This window comes from Rhinoraja longicauda, chromosome 20, assembly GCF_053455715.1.
Source record: "Rhinoraja longicauda isolate Sanriku21f chromosome 20, sRhiLon1.1, whole genome shotgun sequence".
Classification (NCBI taxonomy): domain Eukaryota; kingdom Metazoa; phylum Chordata; class Chondrichthyes; order Rajiformes; family Arhynchobatidae; genus Rhinoraja; species Rhinoraja longicauda.
In genome coordinates this window covers 28,596,885-28,623,954 of record NC_135972.1, presented here as the reverse complement: position 1 = coordinate 28,623,954, position 27,070 = coordinate 28,596,885, and the positions used below count along the sequence as shown (strand labels likewise).

Below are 27,070 nucleotides of genomic sequence, written 5' to 3'. Positions count from 1 at the left end.
GGATGGGTAGGATAGAGATGGGGGTAGGGTAGGCTAGAGATGGGGCTAAGGGGTGGGATGGGATGGGATGGGTGTTAAAGGGTAGCATGAAGTATAGGATGAAGTGAGATGAGATGGGAGTAGGCGGTGGAATGAAATGGGGTTGGGATACGGGTAAGGATGTGATGAGGGTAGGGGGTGGGTTGGGGATAGAGGAAGGGGGTAGGAGACGGGATGGCGGTAGGGGCACGGAGATGGAATGGGCAGACGAAGACTCGGGGATGGGGGCAGCCTGGTGGAGCTCAGGTGGGTTCGGCGTCGGTCTGGATTGATGCCGAGAGCGGAGCCGGGAGCGGGATGTGTAGCCGGGGCTGGGAGCGCAGCCGGGGCCGGGAGCGGGGTGTGGGGCCGGGAGCGGGGTGTGTGGTCGGGAGCGGGGTGTGTGGTCGGGAGCGGAGGGGAGCCGGGGCCGGGGTGTGCAGCAGGGAGCGGAGCTGGGGAGGGAGGTCCATGGCGGGGAGCGGGGTGTGTGGCCGGGGCCGGGAGCGGAGGGGAGCCGGGAGCGGGATGTGTAGCCGGGTGTGGGGCCGGGGCCGTGAGCGGGGTGTGGGGCCGGGAGCGGAGGGGAGCCGGGAGCGGGATGTGTAGCCGGGGCCGGGAGCGGAGGGGAGCCGGGAGCGGGATGTGTAGCCGGGAGCGGAGGGGAGCCGGGAGCGGGATGTGTGGCCGGGGCCGGGAGCGGAGGGGAGCCGGGGCCGGGAGCGGGATGTGTAGCCGGGTGTGGGGCCGGGAGCGGAGGGGAGCCGGGAGCGGGATGTGTAGCCGGGGCCGGGAGCGGAGGGGAGCCGGGAGCGGGATGTGTAGCCGGGAGCGGAGGGGAGCCGGGAGCGGGATGTGTGGCCGGGTGTGGGGCCGGGAGCGGAGGGGAGCCGGGAGGGTCCATGGTGGGGAGCGGGGTGTGGGGCCGGGAGCGGAGGGGAGCTGGGGCCGGAGTGGGGTGGGGAGCGGAGCGGGGGAGGTAATACTCTGTGAGGTTATCCACTTTGGCGGAGCGGGGTCCATGACGGGGAGCGGGGGTTGTGTCCGAGCTGTTTCACATCTCCCGCAGCCGCAGGAGGACGGCGCCGATCCGCTGTTTACAATCCCGTGGTACCTCGCCTCCCTCCCTACCTCGGTACTCACATCCCTGGTGCGGGCAGCAGAGCGCGGGTGGCCGGGTGGGGGAGCGGGGACAGAGCGGGCTGGGCTCGGGGAGACGCTCCGGGACTGGCGGCGGCAACAGCGGCAGCACAGGCGCAGTACCGAGCTTCTGCTTCCGGGTCACAGAGAGGGAGGAGGGAGGGAGAAAACGGGGAATTATAGACCAGTTAGCCTAACATCGGTAGTGGGGAAAATGCTAGAGTCAGTTATTAAAGATGTGATAGCATCACATTTGGAAAGTGGTGAAATCATCGGACAAAGTCAGCATGGATTTATGAAAGGCAAATCATGCCTGACGAATCTTATAGAATTTTTCGAGGATGTAACTAGTAGAGTGGATAAGGGAGAACCAGTCGATGTGTTATATCTGAACTTTCAGAAGGCCTTCGACAAGGTCCCACATAGGAGATTGGTGTACAAACTTAAAGCACACGGTATTGGGGGTTCAGTGTTGAGGTGGATAGAAAATTGGTTGGCGGACAGGAAGCAAAGAGTAGGAATAAACGGGTCCTTTTCGGAATGGCAGGCAGTGACTAGTGGGGTACCGCAAGGCTCAGTGCTGGGACCCCAGTTATTTACAATATATATTAATGATTTGGACGAGGGAATTGAATGCAACATCTCTAAGTTTGCGGATGACACGAAGCTGGGTGGCAGTGTTAGCTGTGAGGAGGATGCTAGGAGGCTGCAGAGTGACTTGGATAGATTAGGCGAGTGGGCAAATGCATGGCAGATGCAATATAATGTGGATAAATGTGAGGTTATCCACTTTGGCGGCAAGAACAGGAAAGCAGAGTATTACCTGAATGGTGGCCAATTAGGAAAAGGGGAGATGCAACGTGACCTGGGTGTCATGGTGCACCAGTCATTGAAAGCAAGTGTGCAGGTGCAGCAGGCAGTGAAGAAAGTGAATGGTATGTTAGCATTCATAGCAAGAGGATTTGAGTATAGGAGCAGGGAGGTTCTGCTGCAGTTGTACAGGGCCGCACCTGGAGTATTGTGTACAGTTTTGGTCTCCTAATCCGAGGAAAAACATTCTAGCCTTAGAGGGAGTACAGAGAAGGTTCACCAGATTGATCCCTGGGATGGCAGGACTTTCATATGAAGAAAGACTGGATAGACTAGGCTTATACTCGCTGGAATTTAGAAGACTGAGGGGGGATCTTATAGAAACATATAAAAAATTTAAGGGGTTGGAGAGGCTAGATGCGGGAAGATTGTTCCCGATGTTGGGGAAGTCCAGAACTAGGGGTCACAGCTTAAGGATAAGGGGGAAGTTTTTTAGGACCGAGATGAGAAAACATTTCTTCACACAGAGAGTGGTGAGTCTGTGGAATTCTCTGCCACAGAAGGTAGTTGAGGCCAGTTCATTGGCTATATTTAAGAGGGAGTTAGATGTGGCCCTTATGGCTAAAGGGATCAGGGGGTATGGAGAGAAGGCAGGTACAGGTTACTGAGCTGGATGATCAGCCATGATCATATTGAATGGCGGGCAGGCTCGAAGGGCCGAATGGCCTACTCCTGCACCTATTTTCTATGTTTCTATGAGAGAGGAGGAGGGAGAGAGGTGGAGGAGGGAGAGAGGGGGAGGGAGAGAGGGAGAGGAGAGGGGGAGGGAGAGAGGGGGAGGGAGAGAAGGGAGGGAGGGAGAGAGGAGGAGGGAGGGAGAGAGGAGGTGGGAGGAGGGAGGGAGAGGAGGGAGGAAGGAGGAGGGAGGAAGGAGGAGGGAGGGAGAGGAGGAGGGAGGGGAGGAGGAGGGAGAGGAGGAGGGAGGGGGAGAGGAGGAGGGAGGGGGAGAGGAGGAGGGAGGGGGAGAGAGGAGGGAGGGGGAGAGGAGGAGGGAGGGGGAGAGAGGAGGGAGGGGGAGAGAGAGGAGGGAGGGGGAGAGAGAGGAGGGAGGGGGGGAGAGAGGAGGGAGGGGGGGAGAGAGGAGGAGGGAGGGGGAGAGAGGAGGAGGGAGGGAGGTAGGAGGAGGAGGGAAGAAATTGTCTATCAATTTACTTTTTAAGCAATTGATAAACATTTTTAAGATTAAATTAAAATAAAAATGTAGATTAAATTGAAAAGATAAATTCCATGACGGTTTATTCGTTAAATTTGTTTTGTGGAATTGTGAAGCACTGAGATGTGATCCATAAAGGGGGAAACTGTCTGCAGAATGCCACAAATGTGCCAGCATTGCAAAGGGGGGCTGAATGACAATAGACAATAGACAATAGGCCCTTCGAGCCAGCACCGCCATTCAATGTGATCATGGCTGATCATTCTCAATCAGTACCCCGTTCCTGCCTTCTCCCCATAACCCCTGACTCCGCTATCCTTAAGAGCTCTATGTAGCTCTCTCTTGAATGCATTCAGAGAATTGGCCTCCACTGCCTTCTGAGGCAGAGAATTCCACAGATTCACAATGTGAATCCACAGAATGAGAAGCAGAATCTATGAGGAAATGAGAGCAGGTAAATCAGACAGATTTCCTCTCCTGAGAGGAACCCATTAGTAGTTGTTAGTGAATGGCAATGCGTACCTTTGTGTGTTGATTCCGAGAAAGAATATGTTCAGATGTCACAGTCTTTCTTCACATATGCAGATTATCTGACATATAATATTATGTACGATAAATCCTTCATATCTAAGCATCTTTCAGTCCTTCAAATAAAGAGAACAATACAAAGTAAAAATATTTGTAAATTATTTATTTTGGTAGTATTAAGTTAGTACTGAAAGTGTTCTACTGAACCACTAAATACTCAATGGATATTTTTAAGGTGGAGATTGATAGGTTGTTGATTAGTATGGGTGTCAGGGGTAATGGTGGAAAGGTAGGTGAATGGGGTTGAGAGGGAAAGATAGATCGGCCATGATTGAATGGCCGAATTCCACTCTTACAACTTCTGAACGAAACCAACACATTTATTTTTGATGGAGACACAAGATACTGCGGATGCTGGAATCTTGACTAAAACACAAAGTACTGGATGAGCTCAGTGGGTCAGGCAGCATCTGTGGAGGGAAATGGATAGGTGATGTTTCGGGCTAGGACCCTTCTTTGTCCCCCCCATCTCCCAATCAAACCTTTCCCTTGCCTGTATCCACCGAACACTTGCCTGGCTTTGTACTCCCCACACCTCTTTCCCAACTTTCCCACCCTACTATAATCAGTCTGAAGAAGGGTATTAATCCGAAACATCACCTATCCATTCCCTCCAGATGCCACCTAACCTGCCTAGTTTCTCAAGCGCTTTGTGCTTAACCCATTTATTCTTTGTGTGCATTAAATAATAAATTTATTATCGACTGCAATGTTTAATGAATCTGGCAAATTATTTTAATTATTGCTCATCCTGCAATTGCATCTTTTAAAATAATGTTTCTTAACTGGAATTGGGAATTAACATGGCATTGATAGATTTAGATTTTTTTTAGAGATACAGCGCAGAAACAGGCCCTTCGGCCCACCGGGTCCGTGCCGCCCAGCGATCCCCGCACACTAACACTATCCTACACCCACTAGGGACAATTTTTATATTTGCCCAGCCAATTAACCTACATACCTGTACGTCTTTGGAGTGTGGGAGGAAACCGAAGATCTCGGAGAAAACCCACGCAGGTCGCGGGGAGAACGTACAAACTCCGTACAGACGGCGCCCGTAGGCAGGATCGAACCTGAGTCTCCGGCGCTGCATTCGCTGTAAGGCAGCAACTCTACCGCTGCGCCACTGTGCCGCTCAGCTCCAGTTTAAGAGTACAGATGGACGGACCATTCTTTGTTATTTGAGGAACAGATTGTACTTGACAAAAGCAATGTGTGAAATTTTAATTTACTAATTCTGAAGAAGATAGCCACACCCATTGCGTATTGTTCAGTTGTGATTAAGTGCAACCTATACCCTTCTGTGCAGGATGACGCCAAGTAATTCCTGTGGGAGTGTTTCACTTAAGTGCTTGTTTGGTATATTACAGGTCACACAGCATTCTGACTGCCTTTTGTTGACATTGTTGGTGCTAACTGGTTTTATGTGTGTCTTGTGTTCTTTAATGTCTACTGCCGGACCCTGACGTGAGAGGACGCTGGCGTTGATTATTCGCCGCTTTTCCGTCAGGATAGTTTGTCTGTTTGTCTGTTTGTTTCTATGTTAATTGTATTTGTAAAGCGCTTTGTGCATGTGTTAAGGCGCTATATAAAATAAATATATTATTATTATTATTATCTAACGTTTGTGCCCTGTAGAATTAGTTTCTCTTGCTAAATTGTAAATTATCGAACTAGTTCGGAATGCCAGCTATTCTCTTAAATTGACAATTATCTTCTTTTTTTTTACCCTTGAAAATATAAACAGATTCCATCCTATGAATATCTTTGCGATGTCATCTTCATTCCCTTTAACGAGGTTAGTATTTCATAAATATATACATCACCTGTTCTACTCAGCTGTGAAAGATTTAGAAGCCCAGTTTCCAAGGAAAGAAATATTTCTCAATTACTTAATTTCAAAGATAGATACTTTAGACTTTAGAGATGCGGGACGGAAACAGGCCCTTAGGCCCACCAAGTCTGCGCCGCCACAAAGCAATCACACCGTACACTATGCACACAACAGACAATTTTATAACTTACCATACATAGCCAATTAACCTACAAATCTGTATGTCTTTGGAGTGTGGGAGGAAACCAGAGCACCCGGAGAAAACCCAGGCAGTCACAGGGAGAATGTACAAACTCTATACAGATGGCTCTACCACTGCACCGCCTGTAAAGTACTGGAATAACTCAGCGGGTCAGGCTACATCACTGGAGAAAATGGATTGGTAACGTTTCTATTGGGACGTTCCACACTTTAAAATTAAGTTGTGTGCTGACCTGTTTGATGTGACCGTTATATATAGTTTCTGCACTGGGCGAACATAAATCATCCAAAATAAATGGAAATCTTTCACACAATTAATGTGGACACAACTGTGTCCTTTCCATTTTCCACACCTGTTTTTACCCCTCTGCTCCTCCTTGCATCCTGCATCATCAGTAATATTCAAACCCATTCACGCATCATCAGTAATATCCAAACTCATTCACATTGTACTTTTCCCTTTCACCTTCCACCATCCATTGATCCAAACTGTTTTACCAGGAGTAACAACCATTGATTTATACTTTCAATGTAATATGTTATATTTGCTGCTGGTAATGTTTCTTCGTTGTAGAAGATTGGATTAAGATTTCAAAGATTACCTCGATTCATTCCATGATCATACTCTGAGCTTCTGGTCATCTATCACTTTTAATTACCTGTCCCCGACCTCCCACATTATTCAAAAGAAAGTTGATGAGCAACGTGCCATCTTTCAACTCAGCATTTTAAGGTTGTTACTATAAGTCTGAAGAAGGGTCCTGACCTGAAATGCGCCTGTCTATGTTCTCCAGGGATACTGCCTGACTTGCTGAGTTACTCCAGCATTTTGTGTCTTTTCCTTGGTAAACCAGCATCTGCAGCTCCTTGTTTCTACATTAAAATCTAAATTCAAAACTGAGTTGAATAAATTCACATCTTAAAGACTAGAACTTTGGTGGAGGGGCATTAATCTTTTCAGGACAGATCATGCTTAAAAGCAATTTTACCCTGGCTAGATTGCAGTAACTATCGTCCCTGGCTGAAATAATTGTCGGGGCATTTGGGGCAGCACAGCGGTAAAGTTTCTGCCTTATAGCGACAGACCTGGTTTTGATCATTGACAATGGGTGCTGTCTGTACGGAGTTTGTACGTTCTCCCTGTGACCACGTGGGTTTTCTCCACGTGCTCTGGTTTCCTCCCATATTACTAAAGAAATAAATGTTTGTAGGTTAATTGGCTTTGGTAAAATTGTAAACCGTCGCTAGTCTAGGATAGTACGAGCGAACGGGGTGATTGCTGGTCGGCATGGACTCGATGGGCCTGTTTCCGTGCTGTTTCTCTAATGTCTAAAGTAAAGGCATTGAACCGAGGGCTTGTGTGGTATTCATGATAGCAGGCTTGCCATTTTCCTGGTGTTGGAAATATTGCTAATTATATCACTAATTGCAAAATGTTCGTTTCACTCTTGGTGGCATAGATTATTTCAAGTGAGATCATACTACTTTGTTGCATTTACTTTCATTTAAAGCACCACTCAGCTGCCACCTGACTTACAGGCTGCTCAAGCAGTCTCCAAAGTTCACAATCAATGGTGAGTATTTTCTCCAGCAACTAGCTGCTGAGATACTGATTCTATGGGTGCCTGAGTTGTGGCCACGCTGACAACAATCTTTCATGACAATGACAGGGCACGTGGTGGGGTTGGGGGAGGTGGAGGAATCGGATTTCAGGGCAGGAGGTACACCAGAGATATCCTGCCTCTATCTTTCTGATAGAAGTATTCATTCACAGGTTCAGAACTTTCAAGATTGCCATTACAGATTGTGAGTTGCTTTAGGAAGCCATTCAGCCACTCTTTCTTGCCTGCATTTTGGAATGTCGAGGAGATTTTGGGTCTCAACTCTCTCACCCCAGGATCTTTCAAACGACCAGAGCAGACCCATGTATTTTCTCCCAACTTTCTGTTTCAGAGAGTTCGCCCAAGACAACAGAGAGAAATAATTTCATGGCTATCGTGCACCTGGCAGGAAGAGATTGAGAACATAAATAACCCCTTTTTTTATTCAGAGATTGAACAATTTATGTGCAAGCTGTGTTTTTAAATGTGCTACGATTGTACAAATCATGCACATTTATTTGTACAGTTCCTTTTAGCATCTTTATTTCATGTTTGTTTAGTAGTTTTTACACTCTGCTCGGGTTCACATTTGCCATCCAAGACAATCCAGAAGAATTCATACTAGTACATTATTTCCATTCAAAATTCTATTGGACCTGCAGAAAGTTTAACAGGTTCAACTCTTGAAGATCCTTTGTAAACCATACGCATGATTGAGTTGCTCATTCAGTTATGGGAACTTGAACTTTTAAATCTGAATTCTCTGCCACCTTTAACCTATTAAAATCCAATAGTTCATTAAAATCAACTTTAGAAAGGGGAAACACCTGTTATTGACAGATTTAGGTCACCAAAAATATCCAGTCTACATTAAATCGAAAAACAAGGATCAATGGAGATTAAAAAACGCAAAGTGCTGGAGTAACTCCGGCTTAGGCGGCATCTCTGGAAAACATGGATGGATGATGTCTTGAGTTGGGACCCTTTTTCAGACTGATGGTTTTTTAAACCAGCATCTGTGGTTCCTTTCAAAGTTCCTTTTTTTCTACAAATGGAATAAGTTAGTTTTCCAGTGTCCTCTGGTGGTTAACGTTAACATAGCATCAGGTCACAAAGGGAAATGGCAAAGAGGATCTGAAATGTTAACTGTTTCGCTTTCCACAGATGTGTCTTTCCAGCATTTTCTGTTTTTATATCAGAATTCCAATATTTGCCATTTTTTTGCAATTTGACAACTCATTGATTATTTTTCATCTCGTCCTAACCCCTGCATGCCTGAATGAAAATATTGGATTTTATGGAAATAATTATTTGATAATTTCATGATGACATGAAAATAATCGGCTAAATTATTTTTTATGTGAATAATCATCTCATTAGTAAAAGCTGATTAATATTTTATGATGCAAATCAAAATCGAATTCCAAGATGGATTTGATGCAGACATAAGAAACTGCAGCTGATGGTATCCTGAGCCAAAGACAAACTGCTGGACAAACTCAATGGGCGAGGCTGCATCTGTGGAGGGAATGCACAGACAACATTTGGGTCTGCACCCTTAGGGGTGACAATTGTGCTACACATTTGATTAATGGTTGTGTTAAGCATGGGGTTATATTTAACTTCTCAACAATGAATATTCAATTATCAAATATTATACAACTTAATTGAAAATCATTAAAAACAGATGCTGCTTGACCTACTGAGTTTTTTCTGTGCTTTTTCTTTAATCAAACTAAGTGAAATTCTGGTTAACTTTTTAAATTTGATAAAAATTGTTAGAAAAATTAGTATTTGCAATTAAAGACCTAACCATAATCTGTACATGATACAAAATGTCGGAGTAACTCAGCAGGTCAGGCAGCATCTCTGGAGAAAAGAAATGGGTGACGTTTCGGGTCGAGACCCTTCTTCAGACTCGTTGAGGCACTCCAGCATTTTGTGTCTACCTTTGATTTAAGCAGCATCTGCAGTTCTTTCCTACACATAATCTGTACATGTCAGGCAGTACTCAACAGACCAACTTTAAACTTTATAATTTCATAGCTACACACCCAGAATAATTCTAGGTTACAAGATCGACAAATAAAATCTTTTTTTTTGGAAATATACAAAGTAATAATTTCATATTTTTATTTTACACATAATTACTGATAATTATATAAAAGTGAAGTTATTTATACTGAGTGAAACACAATTTGCAAATTTGACTCAAGAACACAAACAACTGTCACATCATTTGGTCTTGAACAAAAATCAGCCACTGTTCAAATATGCAAATTAATCGCAAATGACCCCATCTAGTTGAAAACGCTAAAGGAAATGCTTTAAAATATCTTCTTTGATGCCTTCAAACTCAGATCTTCTTTCAAGGCTAATTATCTGAAATCATATTCAAATTTTGACCTTAAACTTTAGGAAAGAGCCTTTTAAATTGGCAGATTTCATGACTGCAGGGAAAGGTTTGCTTAAGAATTTAGTAAAGGTTTGCAGAGAGCACTGAAGTAATATATGCAAAATCTTGGTAGCATCACCTGACAAGTCCCAGCTCGCATTCTTTCCATCGCATATCAAATAGATGTAGTAATATGCCAATCGCTCCCAAACTCAAACTGCAGAAATTTGTGTCTCTTATCAGATAGAAAGCATGAAATATAAATATTGTTTCCTAAGGCATGCAGCTAATCTGAAAACACATTGCGGTTTGAGTTGACTAATTCTTTCCATTATTTATTTCTATGAAGCTTGAGAATACAAATTGGATAGGAAATCTCGAGAAAATGCAACTTATGGCACATGACACCATCCCAGAGGTGTAAAGGGAAATTCACTTCTGGCATTTTATAGAATGCTCTATGATACAACAAAATATAGCTGCAAAAGCTGATAAAATCCCTCAAAGTTTTAATAAAATGTTTGGAATTGCTATAGAAAAAATAAAGTCGAACTGCCCTTAAGACCTCTCAGAAACTGCATGGAAGTGATGGGGGCTTGGAATGCATTGCCACGGGTCGTGGTGTAGGCAGATGTAATCGTGGCCCTTAACATGTTTTTAAGAGAATCACATGGAAGTGCAAGGAATAGAGGGAGATGGATCATGCGCAGGCATATGAGATCAGTTAATCTTAGCATCATGTTCGGCAATGTGGGCCAAAGAGCCCATTCCTGTACTGCACTGTTCTATGTGTAGGAAGGAACTGCAGATGATGATTTATACCGAAGACAAGACACAAAATGCTGGAGTAACTCTGCAGGTCAGGCAGTATCTCTGGAGAAAAATAGGTGATGTTTCGGGTCGGTACCCTTCTTCACTCATTGTTCTGAATCTTTGTACATGCGTTAAAATAGCACAGTACTGTTCTATGTTCTATTTTAAGGCAAGTATAAAGATTCAAAAGGTACAGATGAAATATTGAAAATGCCATTTTCTTCCCATGAATTCATTTATCAAACATAGACTGAGCTGTTCTGTAGAGTCTCAATTACCCATCTCTGGAGTATAATACAAGATATTTAAGTTCAAAAGAATGCAAATGTGCCACGATACCCCAAAAAATAAGTCCCAATTTCTCCAACCCACGCTTCAAACACAGTAGGCTTAATAAAAAAAAAAGATTTATTGAGATACAAGTTTAAAAGCAACTGTAACAAATACTTAAAAACATAAAAATGCACAAAGTAATTCCACATACAAAACAGAAGCATACCATTCCTTCACCTTTTTCAGTTTGTTATATTTTATACAATTCTGATTAGAAAACTAAGAAGCATGCTGTGTTCTAAAGTTGGATATAAGTATGTTTGTTTCAAATTTTAAAATTCATAAGCTGTGGCTTTCGAGGTAAGTTCAGTCACAGAGGAAGCAATGCAAATGTGGTTTATGTAAAGAACAAAACTGCTCTCAGTAAGTCAGTTAAGTTCTTCTTAAAGTCTTCCAGTTACTTTGCTGAACATTACTCAGCTTTCCTTTCCTTGATCATCATCTTCAATCTTTTTAATTTCACTCTTTAAATAGTTAATTGCTTCTCGACTTGCTTTTAATCTTTCTTTAAACTCTGCAATTTCAAAGCTGGTCTTCTTTTTGGCAGCTTCTAGCTTTTCCCTGGTCTTAACTTCAAGTTCTGCAACTAACAAAAAAGTTATGGTAAAGTTAATTTCAACATATATAAATGCTAAAAAATTGAATGTAACTGTTTTGCATTGGTAGAATTATTATTTTTTCAAATACTGAAAAAAATGAAACAGCATAAGTGACAAAGGTTCCCGGATTGTTATATATCTGCACACTTTAAAGATTATCAAAGTAGATTTTTTTAAATATCTTTAAAAAAATCATTAGACTTGAAATCAAAAAGTGCTAGCATTTGATAATGCCAACATATTATAGCACATATCAGCTTTCAATGATTTTCAAGTTGAATGTCTATCAGAGGAGGCAAACCCATTGGCCTGGGCTGACCAAGAATACCAGACACAAGAACTTCAGCTGGCCAACAACACATCCAACCAGAGACTATGTCGTACTGACACTAGCAAGGCAAAATGGGTAAATGTTCCATTAATGCATCTGCCTAAGTTTACTTTTAGTAATTTAAAAACACATACAAAAATAAAATAGGAAGAAAAAAGAATAAGCACATCATATAAAAGAATAAAGGTACAATAATGCAAAGAATATAATTAAATGTTCTAGCATTTTAAAATATTTAACATATTGAAATTATTGGACTGTCTGTAGCGGCCAGCTTCTCGTCTATATCAATTAGCTCCCAAGCTGCCACTTGCATAGATCGGGTCAGCGATAAGCGTAATAACTCAAACAACTAATAACAGAGATCCTCCCAGACGTTTAATAGTTAGTCTTCTTTATTTGAAGGTGCAATAAGCATATTGGCATATCTCTTGTCATCGACTGGTTATTAATTGCTAGGTAAAATTCCATATCTTACCAGTCTATGCGATCGTTACGAATTGCCAGATATAACTTCGACACAGTTTGTATTAATCTTCTTGTTAATAAAACTTACAGGCGATTACATCATGGCTGATAAATCTTTTGGCGGAGCTTCTAGCTGACCCTCTGTCAGCACCTCCTAGCCCACACACTCTATGCCAGCACGTACCCAACTGCCCGTACTCTGGCTCCGCCCAGCCCCTACGAAAGCATTGCATTAACTCTATAGTGTCCAAACTACAGCAGAATACAAGGTAATAATATTAATAAGCAAAAATAACTAATAACTGCAAAATGGCTCCTACACTGTCTATAAATATAGTTATGTGGACTTCCCGAGGCACCTGATAAAGGTTATCATTAAAAAACTGTTCCTTGACATTGAAATTCAGAGCTGAAACCAATTTATTAAACTATTTATTAAACTGATTATTAAACTATTAGGAAGTTGATAAATGAGAGACATGTTATGGATAATGAGAAGTAGAAACATTGCAAGGTTGAGGCGAGTGGAGTCCAGTGTAAAATTTGAATTGCGTAAAAAAGACATACAAAATAGTTGATATTGTAAAGAAATGTGGTATTAGAAATGACAAAATAGTCGATATTGTAAAGAAAGGTGGTGTTAGAAATTAAGATATTAATTGATGAGGTGAATCGGCAAAACGATGGAAATGCTTTTCAATATAGGCAAAATAAATCTAAAAAAAGGACCTAAAATAATGAATAACTGTAACGAATGGAGGTTCCATGAATCTTATAGGTTTAAGGAAATTGTCATGGATGGGGAATGATGAAACTAATGAAAAAGACAAATACACTGCTGGGCGTTATATTATAGTACAATAGGATAGAAGTACTGGTTAGACCACAGTGTGCTGTTCTGGGCATCATTCCAACCCAATCATTGATACATCTTTTTTTTTTAAAGTGCTAAAGTAACTCAGTGGGTCAGGCAGCATCTCTGGAGGACATGGATAGATGACATTTCGGGGCAGGACCCTTTGGGTTCTTCTTGATCATCAGCTCTTACATGCACAGGTGACGTGTAAGAAGTCACCATTTTCTGCTTTAAATTATTCATAGTATTAATTTGCTCTGTATACACCTGTCTGTTCATCTAGGTCATAGATATAAAAAATTGGCAATTGCTTTCAAAATCCAATGCTGTTTACTCTGGCAGTGAAGAAAACATTGAACTTGCAACACTTGATCTGGGAGGATTAGTAATCTTTCACTTCAACAAAGTACCTGATAGGAAATGGACGTAAACAGCAGCCACAAGTTGAGGATTGATCTCGTACTCGATGATATAATGGCATAAATGCTCGTTTCATGCAGTTATCAGCAACAGAAAATCAATGTGATCTTACACTCAGTTTCATGTTTGTATGCTCCAAGTGTCAACTGTCGGGACGTTGTCAACAGTTGTTGCATCATTGCTGTGGGATCTTGGAAGATCTACGACAAAAACAGTTACATTAATAAAATAATTTATTTTAAAATACACAAAGGTTTTGTTTGCATACCACCACAAACATTTGAGAATAGTATTCCCAGGGTCGTAGAAATAGCGAAGATAGACACAAGATGCTGGAGTAACTCAGTGGGACGGGCAACATCGCTGGAGAAGGAATGGGTGACTATTCGGGTCGAGACCCTTCTTCAGACTAGTCAGGGGAAAGAGAAACAAGAGATATAGACAGTGATGTAGAGAGATATAAACATAGCACAAAAAGTAAGGAAATTTGTGTTTGGTAGATTATTTCTTTGTTGTAACAATGCTTCTTGGCAATAAATCTTATACCGTTGGAAAGCCTGTTTATTTCCCTTTTAAATGGTGCCACATTTGTAAGGAACATGCATTTGTGGGATGAGCAGCAGAGCTGAGTATGTGGGTTGCGCCCATGAAAAATCTGCCAAATCTTCTCTGCCAATGCCAAACCGCTTATTCTGCCATTGACTCTTGTTCGGTGTTGTTTGGTGGATTGGATGATTGCTGAAGAAACAAGACATATTGGCAATTTAACAATTTATTCATTTAATAAACAGGAGCCTCAGTAGCGTGTGGAAGAACCATACACAGCCACAACAGCCTGGCACCTCCTCCTCATGCTGGTCACCAGCCTGGTCACACACTGTTGTGGGATGGCATCCCATTCTTCAACCAGCATTTGTCGCAAGTCAGCCAACGTGGTTGTGTTGGTCACTCTGGTACGAACAGCACGCCCAAGCTGATCCCACAAGTGTTCAATGGGGTTGAGGTCAGGACTGCTGGCAGGCCATTCCATCCTCTCCACTCCCAAATTCTGGAGGTAGTCTCTGAGAAACCCTGCTCTGTGGGGGCGAGCATTGTCATCTTGGAGGATAGAGTTCGGTCCCAGACTGTGGAGATATGGGATTGCCACTGGTTGCAGAATCTCATCTCGATATCTCTCTGCATTGAGATTGCCTCCAATGATGACAAGCCTCGTTTTTCCAGTGAGGGAGATGCCGCCCCACACCATCACACTGCCTCCACCAAAAGATGTTACTCTATCGGTGCAGCAATCAGCATAGCGTTCTCCGCGTCTTCTCCACACTTTGACCCTATGATCCAACTGCCGTAGGCAGAATCTGGACTCATCGCTGAACATAACGTTCCTCCACATGTTCAGGTTCCAGTGCACGTGTTGCCGACACCAGCGCAAACGGGCCTGACGGTGAAGGGCAGTCATGGCAGGCCTCCTGGCAGCCCTATGAGACCGGAGATCGGCTGCGTGCAGTTTGTTCCGAATTGTCTGGGCAGAGAGCCGTCGGCCATATCGTCCCGCAAACCTTGACTGCAAATCTGTAGAAGACAGCCTACGGTTCCTAAGTGCTGACAGGGTGAGGAAACGGTCTTCTTCGGGTGTCGTCTTCTTGGGACGCCCACTTCGCGGCCTGTCTCTGACATCCCCCGTTATATGGAACTTGGCCTTCACTTTGGAGATGGTACTAGGGCTCACTCCAAATAATGCCGCAACTTGGTTTTGCAGAACACCAGCTTGAAGTTGCCCTATCGCACAGGCCCTATCCAGATCAGTCAAACGTGGCATGCCGATTCTTGGAGCAGACACCTACTGACCACTGTAGCAGGGCCCATGCTCACAGATGCTGCCAATCAGGTGCCAATCAGGCACCTGATTGTCAGCACCTGGGGGTACCAGAAGCTCAAAACAAGAGTCAATAGCAACGGCAGAATAAGCTGTTTGGCATTGGCAGAGAAGATTTGGCAAATTTTTCATGGGCGCAACCCATATACTCAGCTCTGCTGCTCATCCCACAAATGCATGTTCCTTACAAATGTGGCACCACTTAAAAGGGAAATAAACAGGCTTTCCAACGGTATAAGATTTATTGCCAAGAAGCATTGTTACAACAAAGAAATAATCTACCAAACACAAATTTCCTTACTTTTTGTGCTATGTTTAGAACAAAGGATTGAAAGATATGCAAAAAAGTAACGATGATAAAGGAAACAGGCCATTGTTAGCTGTTCGCGAGGAGAGAACGGCACCTGGTGTGACTTGGGAGGGGGAGGGATGGAGAGAGGAGGAGTGCAGGGGTTACTTAAAGTTAGAGAAATCAAGTCACATACCACTGGGTTGTAAGCTGCCCAAACGAAAAATGAGATGCTGTTCCTCCAATTTGTGATTAGCCTCACTTTGACAATGGAGGAGGCCGAGGACAGAAAGGTCAGTGTGGGAATGGGAAGGAGAATTAAAGTGTTTGGCAGCCGGGAGATCAGGAAGGTCCAGGCGGACTGAGCGACTGGGCCGTCTTAACGCATGGGCCTGATGGGCACTTGCCCGGGGCCCCACGAGCATAGGGGCCCCATGCTGATCTGTGTATGTTAAGCGACTTGCAATAAATAAATACTACTTTAAAAATGTAGGTTCAATAAGTGCTTTTTTCACAACATTTTCGGTCCCTAAGTGTTTTTTTCGCAACATTTTCCATCCCTAAGTGCTTCTCACAGCGATCTGTTTCGCAACAATCAGCTCCCTAAGTGCTTTGCTTTTCCATCCCTAAGTGCTTCTCACAGCTCTGTAAGTGCTTTTTGCAACAATGTAGCACCCTAAGTCCATCGCTAAGTGCTTTTGTTGGAAGTGCCAATAAAATAAATATGTTTAATTTTATCGACCATTTACATTTTTATTCCTGTGAGTAGTTGTCGTAGGGGCCCCAGTACACTGCTTTGCCCGGGGCCCATAATGCTGTAAAGACGGCCCTGCTGAGCGAAGGTGTTCAGTGAAACGATCTCCCACATTTGGTCTCGCCGATGTATAAGAGTCCACATCTTGAACAACGGATACAAGATGAGGTTGGAGGAGGTGCAAGTGAATCACTGCCTAACCTGAAAGGGTCAGGGTCCCTGGACAGAGTCGAGAGAGAAAATAGAGGGACAGGTGTTGCATCTTCTGCGACTGCAGGGGAAGGTACCTGGGGAGGGGGGTGGTTTGGGTGGGAAGGGATGAGTTAACCAGGGAGTTGCAGAGGAAACGGTCTCTACGGAGGGCGTAAAGGGGTGGAGATGGGAAGATGCGACGTGATGAGATCCCATTGAAGGTGCCGAAAATGTTGGAGGATTATGTGTTGCATGCAATGGCTGATGTGGTGAAAGGTAAGGACTAGGGGAACTCTGACCCTGTTGCAAAAAGGCAAGGGTGGAGCTGCGGGGTACCATGAAGACATGTGTGAGGGCCTCATCGACGATGGAAGAGGGAAAACCCCGTTCGCTAAAGTCGAATGTCCTTTTATGGAACACCTGATCTTGAGCACAGATGTGGCATAGACGGAAGAATTGGGAGTAGGGATAATCTTTGCAGGAAGCAGGATAGGAAGACATGTAGTTGTGGGACTCAGTGGGTTTGTAATAGACGTCAGTTGATAGTCTATCTCCTGTGATAGAGACGGTGATATCAAGAAAGGGGAGGGAGGTCCAAATGGATTTGAGTGCAGGATGGAAATTCGTGGTGAAGTTAATAAAGTCCATGAGTTCTGCATGGGTGCAAGAGAGGAGTTCTGCCTGGCTGCATGTAATGGAGATAGAGTTCAGGGATAGGGCCAGTATACTCCAACGAGATTTCTGCACCTACACATTTTGTCATAGAATTGGCATTTGGCCCATCAAGTCAATGCAATTAATCCCATTCTATCCCTGTTGCTCGATGTTTATTTGCCTCATGTGTTTCTATTTTGTTCTATTTCAAATCACTGATCATCTCTGATTCCACCACTCTAAGAGGGAAATATCCAGATCATTACCTCATTGTACAATAAAATTCTTCATCGTAACCCAACTGCTTCTCTTGGCTAAAACGTCAAATCTACATTCTTAGTTCTGGAATCTTCGGATAATGGGAACAATGCCTTTTACCTAGAACTCTTAAGATAACATATTTATCTTGCAAATATCTGTTAAGCAGACTCAGGACGAATGTGCACTTAGATGGGTGACTGCATGGAAATCCCAGATGCCATGTAAGTCACATTGCATTGCCTACACTGACAATACCAGTTGGCCCATTCTGCTAGCCTATGTCCAGTAAATGGTATCATCCTGATTGGCACCACCCAGTCTGAAGAAAGGTCCCGATCCAAAATGTCATCTATCCATGTTCCCTGGAGATGCCGCATGAACTGTTGAGTTACTCCAGCATCTTGTTTCATTTTTTGTAAACAAGTATCTGCAGTTCCTTGTGTCCAAGTGTTCTAGACTTGTCTACATATCTAACTATACATCACCTTTTATCCTAAATGCGTCACCTTGCCTTTTACTAACTCCTTACAATTTATTTTTATGTTAACTGCCATTCAATTCTCATATTCTCTTGTTACTAGTCTTTTCTCTGCTTCATTTCCCCCTGAGCTTACTGCACAAGGCCTGAGTTTCATAGGAAGAGTTTATCTGACATACATCACACCATCTTTGTGTAAATGTATTCTCTCTCCTTCACATGCAGGAGTCCCGATTTTGATACCTTACATTTCCCTCTTATGAGAATATCCCTATAGTTTTTACGTGAAACACCACAAAAGTTACATCCTTCCAGACAATCTTTAGTTCTATCTTACATTGTCGAGATCCCAATATATTGAAGTTAGCACTGTTCCAATTTAGAGTGCTATCTTAAAATATTCCTTGTTCTTTACCACTACTAATCTAAACCTGATGTTCATTTTGAATTTAGTGTTCTCCCACGGATGCTTGGCCGCCTCATTCCCTGGCCTAAATCTGATCGTATACCTTACTTTGTGGAACCAAGAAAGTTATTTTCCCCCTATTATTCCAACCAATATTGGGGTAAGGTCCTCAAATATCATCACAGTGCAGATGCTTTCTTTAATTTCCCCTTAGATTTGCTCCGCTATCTCCCTTTCACTATTTGGAGGACTAAGGAATAACCCCACTAGGATAATCATACTTTATTTGCTTCTCAATACTAACCAAATGGATTCTGTCTTTAATCCCCCAAGAACATCTTCTCCATACTCAGTCTTCCTACTCAGTCCTGTCATCTCATCTCTCGTTTCTCTTTTCCTATCTTTTCTAAACACGTTATATCCGTTAACGTTCTCTGAACAATTCTTACCCTTTTAAAGCTGTGTTTCTGTTATTGACATTACATAATACTATTTTGTGCTTGGAGCTCACGAACTGTATGTTTACATGCATGCATACCAAACCCGTCTCTGTATCCTAGCTTGTTTATATCCAATATTCTATCACTTTATGTTCTTTAGTACTAGCCAACACTTTCACTCCTTTGTGAACCTTATTCCTCTTTTCTACTTCAAGGTGCTGGTAATGACCCCCTCTCCCACTGCACTAGCAAACCTGAAGGTCATCTGATTCCTGCATTCTATTAAAAAAGGATGCAATTTTTCAACTCTCTCGCTTTCACAATAAAGGCTTGAAAGCTACCACTATAATCCTACAATTTCAATGTGTAATTTTAAAAAAAAATTGAAATAATGAAGAAACTTTATGGTCACAATAACCTATAGAAACTCCTTGTGCTTACCATTTCATCATAAAATTCAGAGACCACTGTCTTTTTGCCCAACATTACATTACTATCAGACTGAAACAGCTTCAGCAAGTGATACAGTGTTACCTGTTTAACAAAAAAGAATAGTGTTAATTAATAATAGAACCTTTGAACTGTTTTTTAATTGTTTCTGCACTTAAGAGTTAACGCACAAAATAAGGAGGACAAAAGGCAGGATAGAACCATCTTTCTTGTTGCAGCTCATTTAGGAATTGAAACCCATTTAAAGCAAATGGCATCATGTTTAGGGGCACAGATTTAAAGCCTTGAGCACAATACATTTTTCTTGGCAAACAAGTGTAATTATGATCTACAACTCACTGCTTGCAAAGGAAACAGAATTTATCAATGTTTTGAAAGAAAATTGGATAACTTTAAGAGAATTATTTGCAGGAATTTTGGGAAAAACCAGGGGAACAGCAATGACAAGATCATTCTATTAATAGGCCGAATGGCTGTCTTCTATTCTGTATCAATTGCATGCAAGCACTCAGTTAAAGGGATAGTTTTAGGAATAACTGAATAATTAATAAAATGTCAATAGCATTAATACTGAGACCCTGATTAATTTAAAGAACTTTGGCTAAAGTTGCATATGACATTCAGATTTCCAAAAATGAATTTCATAGTTTTGTTACCATGGGTTTTTAAATAAATCTAAATAAGGAATTTATTTGTTACTTACCGGTCTTTCATTTGGATCAATGAAGAAAATTTTGATTATAATTTCAAATTCACCCCATCCAGTTTCTGTGATTTCATATGGAGGCTTGGTGACAACTGGCAAGAGAAAAGAGCTACGCTCAACCTTAAGTTAAATTTACAGAAATATAAATAACTGAAATATTCTATATAAATGACAATACTGTACAGTTGCTCCAAAAGAACAGGCCTTCAATTCTACAATTCCACCTTGCAATAGTACTTCTTCCAAAAATGTGTTTCCCAATTGCACAAGGTAGTGTTTAATTTTCATCCTGAATTGCACTGGGTATGTAAAGTCAACCATAAGAGGGAACTGGAGGCATTTATTGACTAGATCATCTCCCTGGAGAGTAGTAGTAAATAACATGAATTTTTAATCTGACTGGCCTACAAATGACCAATCTGCCTTCAATTTTCTTTCTACAGTGGAACCATCACAAGCTCTAGATCTGAAGTTCAATCTCACAACCATCATTTGTTCAAAGCACTGAATGTATCAGAAATAACATTCCTCATATTCCCTTCTACATTTAGATTGGAAGAGTTATCTTCGAAGAACAGCCAGACTTAGGTGTGAGGTAGGTTTGTGATTTGGCCGAATTTTTATTGTGTATCAAAAACCAAGTAGAGCTACAAAGCTGCTTAAAATGTAATACAGAATAACCTTTTTGATGATACAGATTTTTCTCTTTGATATGAGACCTGCCTTATTTTTTCGCATTTTATTTTTCAAACAACTGGATGAAAATTATGTAGAGGACAACATCCCTAACATCCAATTTAACATTCACTGGAGAGGTTGCTCTGTTATATATATATATATATATATGTTATCTGTAATTTCAGATTAGATTAAAGGGCGGCACGGTGGCGCAGCGGTAGAGTTGCTGCCTTACAGCGAATGCAGCGCCGAAGACTCAGGTTCGATCCTGACTACGGGCGCCGTCTGTACGGAGTTTGTACGTTCTCCCAGTGACCTGCGTGGGTTTTCTCCGAGATCTTCGGTTTCCTCCCACACTCCAAAGATGTACAGGTATGTAGGTTAATTGGCTAGGCAAATGTAAAAATTGTCCCTAGTGGGTGTAGGATAGTGTTAGTGTACAGGGATCGCGGGGCGGCGCGGACCCGGTGGGCCGAAGGGCCTGTTTCTGCGCTGTATCTCTAAATCTAAATCTAAAATAATATCTGTTATTATATTGCTGCCAGCAGTAAAACTTGGGCATCCTGAATACCTCATGTCAGAGAAAGTTACTTTCTGCTCGACAAAGAAAGAAGATTAATGTGTTCAATTTTCTCCTCATTTCCACAATGACAAAGAATCCACTTGCTATTCCCAAAGTTGATGAGCCCCTTGTAATACCAGGATTTTGTTCTTTTATATGCAGTTCTAGTAAAAACATTTTCAAAAATATTTATTTAATCCTTTCTTTTTCAAACTTACCTCTCAGAGGGTTACCATAACTTTCATGGAGCTTGAATTGTATTTTCTTTACATATGCTGACATGTCCTTCAACAAAAACAAATATTTACTGTTCAACTTGTCAGTATCTTTTAAACAGCAAAATAAGTTAAAATAGCGTGAGTGAGATCTAATTATGGAATGGTTGAATTTGTAACCTAATGACCTCCAGGTAAGAGTGAGACCACCAGGCAAAGGCCAAGAGTAGCTCCCAAAACACTGATTTTCCTGATCTGTACCAATGGCCATGTTAGCCAAGGACAATTTTGAAGATCCCACATTTGACTACTTTGACACAAGACATCAATTTCAGACACAGGCACTCACTTAAGCTACACTGTTGCTGTATTATTTTAATATTTTGTGGAAGAATAAAATGTGGCTACAGAAAGGCTAATTTTATAGATTGTGTTCTTTTGTAGTTCGGCCACTTCTAACTCCTGAAGAATTTAACGTGCAGTTAATATATTATTCTTTGTAATAGTCCATTATGAATTCTTAAATTTTAGAGTCATAGTCATAAATTTCACAAATCTTGGGTTATGAATGTTCTACTTCAGGGAAATGAAATATTTTGCAAGCACAGAATACTGCTTAGTTTTTGGTGAGCATTACACCAGGCTTTATTCACAATTTACTGAACTTGAAAAAGCACCAAAATCAATAAAATCAAAATATTTAATTTCACAAAAAGACCATTCTACTGAACTTGCGTGAGTGTGTGTGAATGCTGATGTATTCCACTTTCCCTCTCCCAGTAGACCAAAAGAAAGCACAGTATTATGATTTATGGTTCACAGTAGCAGTTATTGTTTTTCCAATGCACATAATGACTAAATAGAAGCAGCACTCACTTCATTTCTGTAAGGTTTAACATACACCGTCCACTGATGAGTATGTCCGTCCTCCTCTCGCTTCTTTCCAAAATAACGAGCAACATTTCCAAAGACGATTGGCTTGACTATTGTGACACCCTGCAGAAGAGGAATATTAAGAAAATGTTTTTTAAAACCTCTAATTGCTTCTTGAACTTTAGGAAAACCTTCAGAAAAGAATGCACTAAAGAGTAAGATATTTCAGTATCAGATTACAGCGGACAATTAAGAAATAAAGCTTAAGGGAACACGCAATCAAAGCAGCTCTTTCTGATATTAATATAATTCATATTAATATAACATTATAAATATAAAATATAAATGTAAAATATATTACCAAGCCCATGGAGAAAGCTTACAAAATGATGGCGAAAATAAAGTATGATCAAATTGGGAAAGCTAAATTCAGTACTCCATGAAGGTCACTTATATGCTAAAAAAATGTGGAGCTGCTGTCTTACAGGTCGGGATTCCTGGGTTAGAACCTGACTGCGGATGCTGTCAGTGTGGAGTTTGCATATCCTTCCGGTTTACTCTGGGTGAGCTGGTTTCCACCACACCTCAAAATTGTGTGGGTGTGTAGGTTAATTAGCCTCTGTAAAATAGCCCCTAATGTGTTAGGAGTGGATGCGAATGGATGATCGATGACCAACATGACTTGGGTGGACCCAAAGGCCTGTCTCCATGCTGTATATCTAAATTAAACTGTAATATTGTTTGAAATTTTAGGAGGAAGGGTATTGTGCAATAATACCCTAATTTCACACTGTTGGCATTATGTTGCAGTGGCATACATAGTCTCATGCATCTCCTTCACATTGGACATTCCTGTCAGTTTGATTATTTTTTTCTCCTAGATTTGATGGAACTGAATGGCATCCTCCTGCACTGTAATAATTCTATGACTTCATGTTAGTAATTGCATGCCATTAATCTCCATTGTGAGTGATAATGGTCCTCACTGTAACAAGTTTTTTAGAAATAAAATGGAAAATTAAGATTGAACATGTTGCAAACTACTCAATACATCAAACGTCAACTGTTTTTTTATCTCCAAATATTCCGTCTAACATTAATTTGAACAAATTCAAATAATATTCATTTTTTACATAAACTTTCAGTTTCATCTTTTGTTGTTTTACTTGCCCCACTACAATCATTTATGTTATTTAATCTTTCCTGCCATCATCATTCATTCATTGACCTTTCCCTTTCTTTCTCTCCCCACATTTTTTCCTGCTAAGAATCTGTTTCCGCAACTATTTACTGAGTTCTGATGATTGTTCACCAAAACTCCCTCTCTTCTCACCGATAAAGTTCCCGATCTTCTGAGTCAACTCGTTGCCTTTCTCACTCCTTTCGTTTCGACAACTCTAGTTCTCAGCTTGAGAATGATGCCTGTTTTCTCAGTTCAGGTAATAAATTCCTTTACTGTAATCTTGCTCCTATTCCTCGATAGATTAAAAGATCAATACGGGCAACGTAGCTGGATATCCTATACTTCAGTCCATGTAATACAAATACCCTTTATAAAATATGGCAGCGTGATGCCATTTCCAACAAAAGGAGTCGCTTGCAGCTGATTTCGGTGCAAATGCAGAGTAGTTACGGTCCTACCTTCACCGTGCATATTCTCTGCAAACTCTACACTTCTATTTTACTGTAATGTGGTTAAATCTAGCGCCGGCACGCCCGGGGCGGCTCTGAAGAAGTGTTTTACCTTCACTCTCCCTCCGGAGTCAGGCCCGAACTCCGCCATTCTCTTGAACATATTGCAAGAGGGCGAGGCGGCCGGATCCGAGCCCGCTGTCTCTCGCCGGCACCGGCCGGCTGGATGGGCGAGGGCCGAGGCCACTAGGCCGCAGCGCCCGCTTATAGTTGCTCCTCTCTTCCCCCTGCTGGCTCCGGGGCGAAGTGACCCCCCTTTGATCTCACGCTTCCATCAAAGCTCTTCACACACACATAAAAGCGAAGGGATACGGATCCACCTACCACCGGAGCTTCACTTCCTCGCCAGAATGACGCACCTCACCAACATGGCGGACGCGCGATCGCCTCATTCACCTCACTCCTTCACCAACATGGCGGACCCCGTAATCGCCTGTTTCCACCTCACTCTCCAACATGGCGGACTCACGTTCACCTCATTCCTTCTCCAACATGGCGGATTCGCGTTCGCCAACACGGCGGACCCTGCACTGCTCTCATTCCACATTATTCCCTTTTCAACATGGCGGGTCCATTCGCCAAATTTTCCTCACTTTAGAGTAACTCAGCGGTGAGGCAGCACCTCTGGTGAACACGAATAAGCGACATTTCGGGTCGGGACCTTTCTTCTGACTGATTGCAGTTGGAGGTGGGAAGGGGAGAAAGTTTGAGAAGAGCTGGAGGCAGGAAAACAGGTGGGGGGATTTTGCATGGCAGACAGATGGGCATAGGACAGAGATGAGAATGCAAAAAAAAAAAAGCTGTTTGATCAGGAGAAGAGGCTGAAATGGTAAACCAGAGGAAGGGATAACGGTCAAAGGGGCCGGAGTAATGAGAGCCATGGATGCGATTCTAAGTGGAGCACAGGAAAGAGAGGGGCGAAAGGGAAAGGAGGTAGTTGGCTAGTTACATAAAATTGGAGAATCAAATGTTTATCCCATTGTATTGTAAAATATCCATGTAGATTACTTGGTGCTATACCTCGTTTGTACATGGCCTCACTCTGACAATGGATGGGGCCCAGGACAGAAAGGTTGTTGTTATAGGAATGGGAAGGGAAATTCAAATGGTGAGCAACAGGAGATTCAGCAGACCTTGTCAGTCTAAGCACAAGTGTTCAGTGAAATGGTCGCCTAATCCAAGCTTGAAACAGTTTGTACCATTTAAACAGTTTGTACAATCAATCTGGAGGGTCCCAAACCAAATTGTCACTTATCCGTGTTCTACAGCAATGCTGCCAGACCCACTGAGTTACTGCAGCACTATGGGGGTTTTTTTGTAAACCAACATCTGTAGTTGCTTGTGTTTTCCTCTCATTTTACACTGCATCTAGCTATCACTATTCCCTCATCAAAAGGGCAGATTCTACTTTCTAACCACCCACCCTTCCTGACTAACCCCCTCAACAGTTCCATTTACCTGAACAATCTCACAAAATAATAACAGAAACATCTGTGAAAAGAAACACGTTCATGTTTCCGGTCCAAAGTCCTTCTTCACAACTGGGAAAAACATGTAGAGAAGATAGAATAGAAACAAGGTGCAGGAGTAGGCCATTCGGTGCTTCGAGCCTGCACCGCCATTCAATATGATCATGGCTGATCATCCAGCTCAGTAACCTGTACCTGCCTTCTCTCCATACCCCCTGATCCCTTTAGCCACAAGGGCCACATCTAACTCCCTCTTAAATATAGCCAATGAACTGGCCTCAACTACCTTCTGTGGCAGAGAATTCCACAGACTCACCACTCTCTGTGTGAAGAAATGTTTTCTCATCTCGGTCCTAAAAGACTTCCCCCTTATCCTTAAGCTGTGACCCCTGGTTCTGGACTTCCCCAACATCGGGAACAATCTTCCCGCATCTAGCCTCTCCAACCCCTTAAGAATTTTATATGTTTCTATAAGATCCCCCCTCAGTCTTCTAAATTCCAGCGAGTATAAGCCTAGTCTATCCAGTCTTTCTTCATATGAAAGTCCTGCCATCCCAGGGATCAATCTGGTGAACCTTCTCTGTACTCCCTCTAAGGCTATGAAATGAAAGGAAATGAGTTAAAAGTTCAGTCTGAAGAAGGGTCTTGACCCGAAATGTCACCCATTCCTTCTCTCCAGAGATGCTGCCTGCCCCGCTGAGTTACTTCAGCATTTTGTGTCGACCTTCGATTTAAACCAGCATCTGTATTTCTTTCCTATACGAGTTAAAGTCACTATTAGAAACAGATAATGATTCTGTTTGTGTTGGTGTTGCTAATAGGGCAGCATACCCATCGGATAAAAAATATATTCATGGAAATAGAAAAACTAAGCCAGGCAGAAAGAGCAGTTAACTAAAGCTGGAGAATTGAACATCAAATCCAGGCTGTAATGTGCCCACATGGAAATTAGGTGTGTTCATTAAACTTGTATTGGGCCTCATTTTAACAGTGCCAGTTGTCAGAGAATGGAATATAAATTATACACAAATTCTTCAAGATGGTGAAAATAAACATTTCAAAAAACTTGTGCAAAACACTAATTAGAAAAGCGAAGTCGATAGTAGCGTAAGAGGTGGTCTGTTGTGTTCCATTGCCAAGTTAGGATTAAGGATGCGGTTGGTTCAAAAACCTGATGTTGAAAAGAGACGGTGGCTTGGATTGCAGGGATAATAGATGTGGATGCTTTCAAAGGTGGGAAGCACTGTTCCCTTGATAGTCTGGGTTCCCATCACTCTCTACAGCCTCTTGTGTTCCTGTGCGTTGGAATTGCCATACAAGGCCGTGATGTAACTGTTCAGGATTCTTTCTACAATGTATTTACATAAGTTTGTTAGCGTATTCGGCAACATGCCAAATATTTTTAAACTTCTAGAGTGGCTGTCACACCTTCTTCATTATTATATTGACATGCTGGGT

At 42.3% G+C, this 27,070-nt stretch overlaps 2 protein-coding genes across 4 annotated transcripts in view; both read right to left on the bottom strand.

The window, feature by feature from the left end:
- The window catches only part of frs2a (fibroblast growth factor receptor substrate 2a), a 75,094-nt gene extending 73,828 nt beyond the window's left edge, over positions 1-1,266 (bottom strand). Inside the window, exon 1 of one of the 2 annotated variants that reach the window (XM_078417313.1) lies at positions 1,162-1,266. The gene's annotated coding sequence lies outside the window, so the exon portion shown is untranslated. Of the gene's footprint in view, positions 1-1,149 lie in introns of both variants that reach the window. The other variant, XM_078417316.1, reaches the window with a different exon arrangement.
- Positions 1,267-11,007: 9,741 nt separating this feature from the next.
- On the bottom strand, positions 11,008-24,527 carry yeats4 (YEATS domain containing 4). 2 transcript variants are annotated; one of them, XM_078417311.1, is made up of 7 exons: positions 24,196-24,521; positions 22,455-22,574; positions 21,582-21,648; positions 20,121-20,215; positions 19,409-19,501; positions 13,733-13,820; positions 11,008-11,532 (listed from the first exon to the last, which is right to left on the bottom strand). In XM_078417311.1, exons 1-7 carry the CDS (start codon positions 24,244-24,246, stop codon positions 11,363-11,365), a joined length of 684 nt encoding a protein of 227 aa, XP_078273437.1. In that variant the 5' UTR covers positions 24,247-24,521; the 3' UTR covers positions 11,008-11,362. The 2 variants fall into 2 exon arrangements, with proteins under 2 accessions (XP_078273437.1, XP_078273438.1); XM_078417312.1 differs by lacking the exon at positions 11,008-11,532 and adding an exon at positions 11,918-12,560 and having other exon boundaries at positions 24,196-24,527.
- Between the last annotated feature and the right edge of the window lie 2,543 nt (positions 24,528-27,070).

What these genes read in the sequence shown, in the direction of transcription:
- yeats4 (XM_078417311.1), bottom strand. Translation starts at nt 24,246, where the DNA reads ATGTTCAAGAGAATGGCGGAGTTCGGGCCTGACTCCGGAGGGAGAGTG. An exon ending in ACTCCGGAGGGAGAGTGAAG is followed by an intron (nt 22,575 to 24,195) that starts GTAAAACACTTC and finishes CCTCTTCTGCAG; the next exon opens with GGTGTCACAATAGTCAAGCC. An exon ending in CTGAATTTTATGATGAAATG is followed by an intron (nt 13,821 to 19,408) that starts GTAAGCACAAGG and finishes TTTTTGTCGTAG; the next exon opens with ATCTTCCAAGATCCCACAGC.